The sequence below is a fragment of the Emydura macquarii genome, unplaced genomic scaffold (assembly GCF_026122565.2).
Source record: "Emydura macquarii macquarii isolate MOO-44397 ecotype Brisbane River unplaced genomic scaffold, CSIRO-AGI_Emac_v2 contig_1483, whole genome shotgun sequence".
Classification (NCBI taxonomy): Eukaryota; Metazoa; Chordata; order Testudines; family Chelidae; genus Emydura; species Emydura macquarii.
In genome coordinates, this window is record NW_027131620.1 from 13,151,356 (window position 1) to 13,164,298 (window position 12,943).

Consider the following 12,943-nt stretch of genomic DNA (forward strand, 5'->3'; position numbering starts at 1 on the left):
CTTTCTGCAGTACTCTTTCCTAGGGAGTCATTTCCTCTTTTGTATGTGTGCAACTGATTGTTCCTTCCTAAGTGGAATACTTTGCATTTGTCCTTATTAAATTTCATCCTATTTACTTCAGACCATTTCTCCAGTTTGTCCAGATCATTTTGAATTTTAATCCTATGCTCCAAAGCACTTCCAACCCCTCCTAGCTTCATGTTGTCCGCAAACTTCATAAGTGTACTTTCTATGTCATTATCTAAATAATTGATGAAGATATTGAACAGAACTGGACCCAGAACTGATTCTGTGGAACCTCACTTGATATGCCCTTCCAACTTGACTATGAACCACTGATAACTACTCTGAGAACGGTTTTCCAATCAGTTATGCACCCACTTTATAGAAGCTCCATCTGAGTTGTATTTCCCTAGTTTATTTATGAGAAGGTAATGTGAGAGAATATCAAAAGCCTGACTAAAATCAAGATATAGCACATCTACCACTTCTTCCATATCCACAAAGCTTGTTACCCTGCCAAAGAAAGCTATCAGGTTGGTTTGACACCATTTGTTCTTGACAAATCCATGCTGACTGTTACTTATCACTTTATTATCTTCTAGGTGTTTGTAAATTGATTGCTTAATTATTTGCTCCATTATCTTTCCAGGTACTGAAGTTAAACTGAATGTCTGTAATTCCCCAGGTTATCCTTATTTCCCCTTTTATAGACTGGCATGATATTTGCCCTTTTCCAGTCCTCTGGAATTTCTCCCATCTTCCATGTTTTTTTTAAGATAATTGCTAATGGTTCAGATATCTCCTCAGTCAGTAACTTGAGTATTCTAGGTTGTATTTCATCAGGCCTTGGTGTCTTGACATCTAACTTCTCTAAGTAATTATTTCTTTCCCTATTTTAGCTTCATATCCTACCGCATTTTCACTGGCATTCATTATGTTAGACTTTGTTGGTTCCAGGATATGAGAGAGATAAGGTGAGTGAGGTAATATCTTTATCTTTTCCGACCTGAAGAAGAGCTCTCTGAAGCTTGAAAACTTGTTTCTTCCAACAACAGAAGTTGGTCTAATAAAAGATATTACCTCTCCCACTTGTCTCTCTCTTTACCACTGTGTTATCTAAACTTTGTTCTGAGCAGGGTCATAGATTGATGAATTCCCCTCGTATAGAGAAAGGCCGCTATGTTAGTAAGACTTGGGCAGGATATTGCTCTGAACTTGACAAAATACAGAGAGATGTGCAACTGAAGGGATGTGACTTAAAAATGACGTTTCTCACTCTCCTGCAAACATTTGTAATGGTGAAGTACTATTCGTAATTTCAGTAATATCAAATGTAATGAGCAGGAGTACGTGAATGAAGAATTTGAATAAAGAAAGAGTAGCTGGCTAATGCAACAGGGATGTCAGGGAGATCCAGACATTAGGAGCAGCCTGGAAAGAGACATGGAAAAGTGAGAGAGGGAAACAACGAGAGCTGTTGAGTGGAAGGAGGGAGGAAAAAATGAGATTGGCGATGTCGGCAAGAACAGATGCATGCAGAGCAGTGATGAGTCCCTTTAAAGCCCCTTGATTCCTGATTCCTGTTCACTGACACGATTAGTAATCTGAGAAATCTAGCTAGCACCACTGGTGGAGTCAGTGTATAGTGCAGCGGTCCACAAACTTTTGGGGTCATGCCCCCCATTTACTTGGTCTATGCCCCCCCAGGAGCTACAATCATTAGCTGAGGCTGAGAGCGAGGCCAAAGCCTCAGTCAGGGACTGGGAGCTGGGGCCCAAGGTGGGGCTGGAATAGGGGCTGGAGCTGCAGCCGGAGAGCCTGGGGCTGGACTGTGGACGGGAGAGCCAGGGCCAGCTAGGAGCAGAGCGCGGGACCAAGGTGCAGGCTGCGGCCAGGAGCGGGGCACATTTTGGAGACCTCTGGTGTAGTGGAAGGACAGATACAAACCTATGCTTGTCTACGTACATTAGATTTGCAGCTCACAAAAGACTCACGTGGCTATCTAGCATACAAGAAAACAGAAGTTTCTCTTTGCTGTCATAGAAAAAGGTATTTAAATCACTTGGTTCAACATACTGGTGGCTTTGTAAAACTGATTGGATAAATATGGGCCTGTGCTTTGACCTTTAAAAAATTCTGTTCTTAACAAATTCTCCTACACTTTAACAATTATAAGCACACTGGTGCTCAATAAATAGCAATAAATTCTTCCTACAATATAGCTATGATAGCACCTTGCCAGTTGGATCAGAATTGGTGCTGTGCTAAATAAATCATTCAGAAAAAAAATTAGGAAAAGATCTGCCCACCTTTAAGTTTAATGGGACTCTACTGCATCAACTTAATCAGTTGGTTAGAACAACCTGGGGGTGGAGGTTGGGACAGAGAAGGGAAAACAAAGGTAATGAATTAAAGTTGTGAAAAATAATTAGCCCCTTTCTAATTAGCTGTTGTGAGGTAGGAATTTGGTGGCACACAGGTCTTTTCAGGGCTTTTTGTGCATGCAAAAACTAAATATCAGAGAAAAAAACTAATGGCATCAGAGAAACCAAAGTGGGTTTTATTCCACTTAGTAGATCCAACTCTTTAGCCCCTGGTCATAGACTTTTTTATGGGGATTGTCTCATATTCATTCAAAAAATAAAGATGAAATATGCTTCATGGGTTTTTTCCCATCTAAATCAAGGGTTTGTAAACAAGAGGGCTGTGGGCTGCTGTTTCCAAGAGAGTGTGTGCAGTGTCTTTAACAAGGCTAATCTTATCCAAAAAGTCCATTAAAGAGTGGCTTTGCCCATTTGGCTATGGTCCAGTCTAGATCATTCGTGAAGGCTACGATTCACTAGTGTGATTCTCTAAATACAAAATGAAAACCAGCAGAACAGAAAAGGAGGAAAAAATGACAGTCCACAGGCATTTGACTCTCAAAGATTGCTTCTTTGTACCCCAATATGCTCTGTTAGTAAGTCAGTGGACTGTGGTATAACTGTACCATTGCTTCTGTTGCTGTCGCTGTATTTCTATTAATGGTCATTGTCACTGGGGTGATTATGCAAACATTCCTGTAAAAACTAAGGGTCTACTTGTGAACCACGGTATAAACCATCTTACTTCTCTTAGAGTTACCAGCATTGTGTGTCACAGCACGGGGATGGGTTACCTCTGTCCTGTGCATATGGAAGGGGAATAGTTAGGCAAGGGTGAGTAAATGGCACAGAAAAGGATGTCAGTTGTACTAGGGAAAGGACTGGGACAACTTATTTCCATCCCAAAGCAAAGGGGATACGGGGTCAAATTGTGATGCACAACAGAATCTTGGCTCTTTCAAAGCTCTTATTTGTGCCAATCAGAGTCAAAGCAATTAACACTTAAGTTTTTTAGGTTTTTATATCGATCACAAACAGACTTAAGTTTTCAGCCTAAGGGTATGTCTATATTGATGGCGGCAAAGTCGCCACCATCAGATCGACCTATCTGGATCGATTGAGCAGTCAGTGAAGACCCGCTCAATCGATCCAGAAGTTGACACTGGTAAATCACCGCCTCAAGTGGCGCAGCGCTGCATTGAGGGGAACGCGGTTTCCATCGACGCAGTTCAGTGAAGACACTGCGCAGAAGGGAAGCACAGCAGTCGACGGGAGTTATGCAAGCTACGCAGAGTAGCTGGCGTAACTCCCGTCGACTGCCGCCGAATTGCCAGGTCAGTGTAGACCAGGGCTAAGACTACAGTTTAAGCCACCTAAAGCATCAGGAGTGGTTTTGTGGCTACTACCAATTACATTCTCTCTCAAAGCATTTCTTTGCTATACTATAATACCCTGTTTAGGTGCCTTGATTGCTATTCTCATTAAATTATCACTTTGAGGGAATGCTACCATCCTGTTTCTGTCTCATAATAAAACATCCTACTCAATTTATTCCTGCAGATAAAGGAGATGGCATTTTAATACTGAGGAAAAATGTAACAAAAAGATGCTTCCTGTATAACCATATTGACATTTCATGAAGTGGGCTAGTTATGGGGAATAAGGGAATCCCACGTCAATTGCCCTCTTGAATGGGAGGACCGCCAAATAAATTCAGAAGAGAAAGGAGAGTAGGAAATTAAAAAAACATGTAAAGGTTTGGCTTATACACTGTCTTTGTAATTATTGTAATGTAATTATTTTGGTGCAGGATGTGTTTTGGAGGGATTTTATAATCAAAATAATTAAATTGGTACAACCCTCTAGTGTGGACACAGATCAGTTACAAGGTACCTTATACTGGTATAGCTTATTCTCATAGCCAATTCCATACTGGTATAATTACATCTACATTAGGGGGTTGTACGTCTTAAAATATACCTGCTTCAGAATGGTACAAAACTTCACTGTGCTTTTCCTTTTCTTTTTGGGCTTGTCTGTGAAGAGTGGGATGAAAGGATAGGGGGAGAAGGAAGAGAGGAAGGAATTATTCTTTTATTCTTTTCTTTTCCTGCCCCTATTTTCTCTTTCCTCCTTTTCCTCTCCTAGATGTGCTGCTTCAGTCTCTTAATTTTCTTCCCTCTTTTCCTTTTCTCACTCCTGATCGGTCAAAGTTTTATTAATTTTTCCAATGCTTTAATGAACTTTGTTGGTGAGGATTTATTTACTTGGGTCTTGATTTTTCAGAAGCTCCAAGCACACACAATTCCAACTGAAGTCAAAGGGGGCTGCTTTGCATCCCTGAAAATCAGGCCTTTCATTTCTGCAGCTATAGGATGAAACCCTGGCCCCATTCAAGTCATTTTGCAGTATCTTAATTGGAGACAGGATTTCACCCATAGAAAGTAAAGATGGCATAGACTGCCAACTAGTCCAACCCACTTGGGGTCTCCTTTGGGATTCCTCTCTGTATAATCTGGCCTTTCAATTACAATAAATCAGAACTTTTACTATTGGCAAGAATATAATCTGTTACTTTTCACACTCTCTTATCTCCGTTATAGTTTTTCTTCCAATTTTGTTAATGACATTTCTTTATTCCAAAATGCTATGATGACCTCTGCCAAAACTGCAGTGGATTATTTTAAATTATTAATGCATTTTTGCTGCTGTTGTGCTCCTTTTGATGCATCACACAGTGGTAACCACAGGACACAGTATGAGAAGAGTCATCTGGGAAATGCTACCAATACTAGCTGTTTTCCACTAGTAAGATACTGAATGCCATTTAAATTAATTTGGGATCATTGGAAGATCCCAATCTTGTTTTATACAGTACTGAAACATACTAATATCAATGAGAGCCAGTTATGGCACCAATCAGATGTTCATGAGATTTTATTTAAATGCGTTTTTCAATCTGCAACAGAGAAAGGAGAGAAAAACTACATTTTGAGAATCAAAATAAAATAAAAAATTAAAGGCGTTTTTGGTGAGAAATTTAGATTAATAGATTCCAAGGCCAGAAGAGGCCATTGTGATCATTTAGTCTGACCTTCTATATAACATGGGCTGTAGAACTTCCTTTAAAAAATTCCTTAAAAAAATTCTTTAGAAAAACATCCAATCTTGATTTTAAAATTGTCAGTGATGGAGAATCCACCAGAACTCTTGGTAAATTGTTCCAATGGTTAATTATCATATTGTTTAAAATGTACACTATTTCCATTGTGAATTTGTCTCGCTTCAATTCTAACCATTGGATGGTATTATACTTTCCACTGCCAGATTGAAGAGCCCATTATTTAATATTTGTTCCCAGATAGGTACTTTTAGACTATAATCAAGTCACCCCTTAACCTTTTCTTTGTTAAGCTAAATAGATTGAGCTTCTTGAGTCTATCACTATAAAGCATGTTTTCTGTTAGGGTCTAGTAGTTAGCATTTGTGGTTCTTCTGTGCTTCTGTTATCACTCTCAGGGCAATTTATATAGCTTAACTACAAATAGTATCTATAAACATGGATACTAATGTACTGGAGTTTCTCCAATTCCTATGTAATCACAAAGCAATCGTATCTCTTCAATAGGAAAATAATCAGTAATACTTCGTGGTATCCTGTATTCGGTAATGGGTAGTAGATTACTTTTCCCAAAGTAACTTTAACAATGCTGTCTGTGAACTCGTAAGATGATCTGAAAATCATTAGGCTCTTCCAATCCTGCAAAGATTTTCTCATGTGCTTAACTTTAAAATTGATGGGATACCCAGTGTAAAATTAGACACATGCATAAGTCTCTGTGAGATGAGGGCCTTCAGTTGTAAATTCTTTGTGACAGGAACTGTACCCTGTACAACACAGCACACACTTACTTAGGGTTTTAAAACATGTGAACTGAAATGTAACACCTTTAATCCTAGCATGGATACATAGCACACACTTTCATTTTTGCTTAACAAATAATAAATAAAATAATAATAAAGTTTGTAACTTTCTAGCATGCATTTTCCTTGTACCAAACCTGGACTGTTTTCAAGATGAGTGAAAAACAGGCCAGGAGACTAGGTTTTAACTAATTTACAGCTGAAATAGGAATACTTCCCACTTTCCAGAATATTAAGAGAACAACGATTTCAAATGTATATTTATATAAAAAATAGATGATCTAAAAACCCATTCAGGTTCTTTTAGCAACACTCATTAAAATATATGCTAACTAAGAAAAGACTGTGCTAATAGGTATAGTGCATCTTTCCTAAAACAACAACATCCTTCTAGGATAAGTTTTCTTAGCAAAAATTTTGCTGATGACCATCTCCACATTTGCCAAAGTCATGTGTGGGGCCCAATCCAATATGTGGCCTCTGAGTACACCTACCAGATTGAGTCCCATTCAAAATCTAGCTGAGAAGAAGAAGATGGTAAGAGTTCTAACCTGGCATACAGGTGACCCAGGTTCATTTCCCCTCTCCTTGCAAAAGGGGGGGGAAAGAATTTGAACAGGAATCTCCCCCCCTTAGGTGTGCTTTTTAACCATTGAGTGATAGGATAGCCTGATGTAGGTATCCTTCATTTTCTCCCGATGAAGCTCTTCCACTGTGGCTACATAATGAAAGAATGGGTGGAAAGAGGGACTGGACCCAGGACCTCCCAGCTGGGCACCTGACACTGGATTAGATTAATCATTCCTGTTTATGCTCTCTCTCTGGCCCAGTGACTACAGTGGAACAGTCATTGGGCCGGAGAGAGAGAGAGAAAGAGAGAGCACATGACTCTATTCCAATGGTTAGGACACTCACCTGGGAGGTGAAAGACCTTGGGTCCAGTCCCCCTGCTCCCCGCCAGGAAGATTGTCAAATGGAAAAGGGAACAAGTCCACATTGTGGAATGGGGCCCCAACTTCCATATGTCAGAAGCTGAGCTGTCTTGCTTTTTTTCTTTTTAATGCAGTGTTGTTGGAGCTGTTGTTATTCCCAGGATACAAGGTGCATGAGGTAACATTTTATTGGACCAACATCTGTTGGGGAGAAAGACAAGTCTTCACATTTGAGGAATTCTGTAAACTCAAACGCTTCACTCTTTTACAGACAAAAGTTGGTTGGTCCAATAAAAGATATTATCTTACCCACTTTGTCTTTGTCTCTCTCTCTCTCTCTCTCTCTCTCTCTCTTTAAGTGAGTTTCTAGTCTTCGTGGTTGCAAAGGAAAGCTTGAAAATATGAACTGAGTGCATGATGCAGCAATGGCTGCTGGAGTCTGCAAACAGAATAATACAGTAGCTCTGAGAGGGGTAAACTGCTCTATGCATCACTGCGGAGGCTTGCTCTCACTAGTATAAAAGGTGGGATTTTGCATTGTATTAGCTTAATAAATGTGTTAAAGTACAGCTCACCCTGACTATGCTAAGGCTTTAAAACATGTTAACGAACATGTCTAACAAAACTCAGCCACCCACCATTTACCCTTATGTGCACAAGCCTGAGGTTTTAATGCTAAGGCTCCCTGCTCTGGTGGATCTGCCAACACTACCCCAGCAGAGGACTCTGTATCTGGCAGGCAGAGAAGAGTCCACCCAAGCAAATGCATCTTGGCTGCAGGTATCTGGTCATCGCTTACTTCTCTAGGAAAGAGAGGATTTCTGCTACCATTTTTAGTGGGGGGCAAGGGAACACATACCCAGCTGCTGACCCTACGTCTCTTGGAGAGAGGGGGCAAGGGCTGCTGACACTCCAAGTGGCAGAACTCATGGGAGCCTTGTATCATGGTGTGACTTGCCTCCTCCCCCCCGTTACCTTAATTAGCCCGGCAAGGCAAGTGCTAGCCCTTCCCCCACCATCTCCTCCTGCACCCCTGGCCCTGCACCATCTCCTCCTTCCCCCTATTCCCCACCTGAACCCCTTGGTTCCTGACAGCCTCCCTACCACCAGCAACATGTCTGCTCCCCCTTAAGTCCCCACACCAAACTCCAGACCTATTCCCCTCGCCAGTCTCCCGTCAGGATCCAATGATTGGGGTGTTGCCAGGAGCAGGCAAAGAGTTATAGGGGATGTGGGAGAGGGGAAACTATGAAGAAGCTCAAGGTGATGAGAAGGCAGCAGGAGGAAGTACTTGCACCAACCTGTGTTTTTGACACACTGACTGTGGAGAGGGCTTGTAGGGCAGAAAAGGGAGCATTGTTCAGGAGCTGGGGTGTTGCGAGGGGAACAAAGTGTCTGAACCTTGCTAGTCTGAGGAGGAGGGGGAGCTGTGTGGGAAGGGAGACCTGGAGTCACTAGGGGCACAGAGCATGAGACGTATGAGGGATAGCGTTTAGTCCAGTTGGTTTGAGTAGCAGTAGGAGGGAACTGTACTGACCTACAGGGGAGAGAGGGGGGAGTGGTAGGGTGTTTGTAAGGATAGTGTCAGGAATCAGTGCCCAGAAGCCAGGGTAAAGGGGACCACCAGTAGCTAGGGGGTGGGGTGTTGGGTAGTAGTGGGAGGGTATGTGAGAGAGGGAGCAGTGCCAAGTAGCTAGGATGAGATGGTGGGGTGCATGGGAGAGGGTTCAGTACCCAGTACCTGGGGTGCAGGAGTGCAGGCGGTGAGGTATATGGGGTGGAATGCAATTGCCCAGAGGGGGTGCAGTGACCAGAGATGTGTGGGAAGGTGGAGTGCAGTGTCCAGGGGCTGCGGTTTAGGAGAGCAATGATCAGTAGATGGGATATGGAAGTGCAGTGTTGAGTGGGTTTTAGGGGTGTAGTGGCCAGTAGATGGGGAATGGAGGTGCAGGGTCCAGTAGATCTGTTAGGGGCTGCAGTGTTGAATGTGTGGGGTTTAGGATTGCAGTGCCCAGTAGATGAGTTTGGGGGTGCAAGGTCAAATGTGGGGGATTTAGGGGTGCAGTGGTGAGTAGATGGGGGTGGAGGCTGTAGTGTCCAGTGGGTGCGGTTTAGGGGTGCAGTGCCCAGTAGATGAGGTAGGTAGGCTGCAGTGTTGAGTGGGTGGGATTTAGAGGTGCAGGGATCAGTAGTTGGGGGATGGAGGCTGCAGTGTCCAGTGGGATTTAGAGGTACAGCATCCAGTGGGTGCGGGTGGAGGCTGCAGTGTCCAGTGGGTGGGATTTAGGGGTGCAGCATCCAGTGGGTGCGGGTGGAGGCTGCAGTGCATGGTGGGCGGGGTTTAGGGGCGCAGGGCCCGGTGGCTGGGCAGGAGGAGGTGTAGACAGTGCCCAGCAGCGGGCGGGAGGGCTGAGCCCGGCTGCTGTGAGTGGCAGCAGGCGGCGAGCAGGCACGTTACCTGCGCGCTGGAGCTGGAAGGAAGCCCGGCCCAAGCAGCCCAGCCCAGCCCGGCGCTGTCAGACCGCGGAGAGGCCGGGCCGAGGCGCTGCTGGGAAGCCTTTCCCAGCCCGGCTCCGCTCCTCCCCGGCCCCCGCCCGCCCGGCCGATCCCAGCCGCCGCGGCCATGACCGATAACATCCCCCTGCAGCCCGTCAGGCAGAAGAAGCGGATGGACGGCAGGCACCGGAACGGGTGAGCGCTTCTCCCGGCCGCCGCCCCGCCTGAATCCCCGGCTGCGTCTTCCCCGCTGCCCGGCCGGGGGCGGACGTGCCCGGCTGGCCGTGCGCTCGGCTCCGGAGGCGGCGGCAGCGGCTGGTGCTGGGCAGCCAGCCCCGCCCTGGAGCCGGCTCCCGGGGCCTCTCTCCGGGGAAGGGACGGAGGGAGCGAGGGGAGCCCGGCAGCGCAGGGGGGGGGTGGGATCGCGGCTCCCCCGCCATGTGGCCGGCTGGGGCACCGGGGGCCCGGCTCGCCTTTGTCCCAGGGCCCGGCCCCCCCGCCCAGGAAAGGACACAGCGGGGCTCTGGCATTGGATGCCCCCCGCTGATGGGGGGCACTCGGGGGAGCCCCTCTCCCCGGGAGAGCTTGGCCTGGGAAAAGCTCCCTGCTTTGGCAGGGGGCGGAGGAGGCTCCCCGGAGGGGCGCGTCGCCGGCGCCCAGCTGGGAGCGGCTGGTGGAAGGGGCGGCCTGGGAGGGACGGGTCTAGGTCTCCTCTCCCGCCCGGCCGGGGCTGCCTGGCTACGCTCCTGCAAGGCGGCGGCCGCCCGCCCGCCCGCAGCAGCCTTGGTTCCAGCGGCAGCTGGCAGGTTGCTCCTGACGCCATTGTCGGTGGCACGCCCAGCCCGGCACCTTGCAGGAGACGGCAGGATCCTGCCGCGGCCACCCTGCTCCTCTGAACAGGCCCTGCTGCCTAGGGCAGCCCGAGAGCTCTGCGGGCTTCCGAGCCCCCCCGCCCCCGGCCACCCCCTGCCTGTGACAGCTCGACCTGCCCGTGTCAGACTGGATGAAAGGAAACAATAGAAGAGGGACCTGCGTGGCGGCTCTGACATGGACAAGCCTGAGGAATCCAGAGCCCAAAATGAAGTCACTTAGTACTGCTGCTATGAAGAGATCAACACACCCAGGGCCCCCCCCCACACCACATTTAAACAAAGAAATAGGCTGACAGCTGCGAGCATTAGTGATCGGGAACCACCGGGCAATGGCCGGATTTGCAGACAAGCTGGCCCCGTACCGACTTCCTTAATGGGAGCTCTCAGCTCCTCTGAAAATCAGCCCCTGTGCTTCAAAGGCACCCGGACACCCTGGTGCTTGGGATGGCTGTAAAAACCTTGGATAGATGGCTTGTCATTGTCAGTAGATGATCTCTTTGGAGAGCATGTGTCTGGCAAGCCATTTGAATATAGATTTTCATTTAATATGTTGATCATTTAACATTTGATCAGCATCATTGTGTTGCTTGACTCTGTGTTGGCAGAGTGCAGGTTGTTGCTTCTCTGAGTGGGGTTTTATTAATAACGCACTTGTTTTCAGGAACAGAAATATAACCTTGTAACTAAGGGTTTTGTCTACTCACAAATTATATTGGTATAATTAAAGTGGTACAACCCCTCATGAGTGGATACTTTACATTGCTATAAAGGTGGTTTATGTTGATATAGCTGTTCCCGTTCAGGTAAGGGAATAAGCTGTATCAGTGCTTTAAACTGATACAATTGTGCTCACATTAGGGGTTGTACTGTTATAACTGTTTCAGTTAAAAAATAAATAAATCACACCCCTAACTGACATAGTTATACCAGTAAAAAATCTGTGTGTAGATTTGGAATCCAAACATGCTGACTGGAAAGTGATGTTGAATTATGATGTTTATTTGTCATTGGATCTCACAATATTTTTGTTTTTTAAAACATGGTGTACAATCATAGCAAGTAGACCAAAATCTCTAAAGACATAATGATTGTGTTGGAAGAGGAAGAGTACTATCCATTTTCATTTTGTTTTGTTATATTTCTGGTTAGTGGTTTTGATTTGGATTCTTTTTGATGAAGTTGTTGAGCAACCTACCACATTCTGTTGATAGATAAGGTTTCTGTTGTGTAGCTGACAGTATGTTGATTTAGTGTGCAGTTGGCCTGGACACAGAAGACTAGACTGTGGAACATGTGTGCTATACACCAGTCACAGTAGCAATCCGTTATGACAGTTCCTGGGTTGGCCACTGCTTAAAGTTCCGTTATGAGATGAAAAGGATCAGATTTACGAGGGGTTTGAGGTATTCCTCAATGTTCCCTAGCTGATATGCTTGCTTAGAGGTCTTCACAATCTCCATAGGTTTCTGTTGTGCTATGCCTTGTTAGCAGTGGCTGAGAGCAGTTACCCTGATCTAACCCAGGTATTCCTCTGTCACTGGCTAGGGAGCTCTCGCTTGTTAGCTGTCACAGAGGCAGTATTTCTTGTGCTAGCAAGAACCGTTGACAGCTTGCAGTTATGATGCTGCATTGACTATAGAGGTTTGAGATTCTGTGACTTTTGTTTTTCTTTGTATAAGTCCTGATCATTTGTTTTTAAAGACAGTCACACTCCTGGGAAGTGACTTATTTGCAGTGATTTTCAGGGTCTTTCCTTGTCTTATTATCAAACAGCCTGTGATGTAAGTCAGTTATTTAATCAATGTATAGGCTGCATTGGCCAAATATCTAAGCGAAGCAAAGAGACCCTCCCATCCCCCCAAATATTGTCAATCTAAAGAGAGAGCAACCAGTCAGCCAGTGTCGGTCCCTACTTTGTCACCCATCTTAAGCCCCTGGCACAAAAGGATCATTTCCAACTACTTAGAGGGGAAGGAGGAGAAAAGGGTAGCAGATGCAGAATGGTGTTCTGGCCCATGACTGGGTCTTCTAGGAGGTACTTCAATGCAAATAATAATAATTCATAATAATAAACACCCTCCCCAAAAAGTGATAATCAGGCTAGCTCCTGGAAGACCCTTCCTTTTAATATGGTTTTGACTGCTACTTAGATTGTAAGATTCTTTGTGGCATTCATTATACACTACAAAAAGGATGTAGACAAGTTGGAGAGAGTACAGCGGAGGGCAACAAAAATGATTAGGGGGCTGGAGCACAGGACTTATGAGGAGAGGCTAAGGGAACTGGGTTTGTTTAGTCTGCAAAAGAGAAGAATGAGGGGGGATTTGATAGCAGCCTTTAACTACCTGAAAGG

General features: G+C 45.4%; 1 protein-coding gene across 2 annotated transcripts in view; it reads left to right on the forward strand.

Annotated features, from left to right (window-relative positions):
- The first annotated feature begins 9,661 nt into the window (after window positions 1-9,661).
- The window catches only part of ATP9A (ATPase phospholipid transporting 9A (putative)), an 82,653-nt gene continuing 79,371 nt past the window's right edge, over window positions 9,662-12,943 (forward strand). Inside the window, exon 1 of one of the 2 annotated variants that reach the window (XM_067554224.1) lies at window positions 9,662-9,913. In XM_067554224.1, the coding sequence (XP_067410325.1) occupies window positions 9,846-9,913 (68 nt within the window). In that variant the 5' untranslated portion in view covers window positions 9,662-9,845. The remainder of the gene's footprint in view (window positions 9,914-12,943) is intronic. The other variant, XM_067554229.1, reaches the window with a different exon arrangement.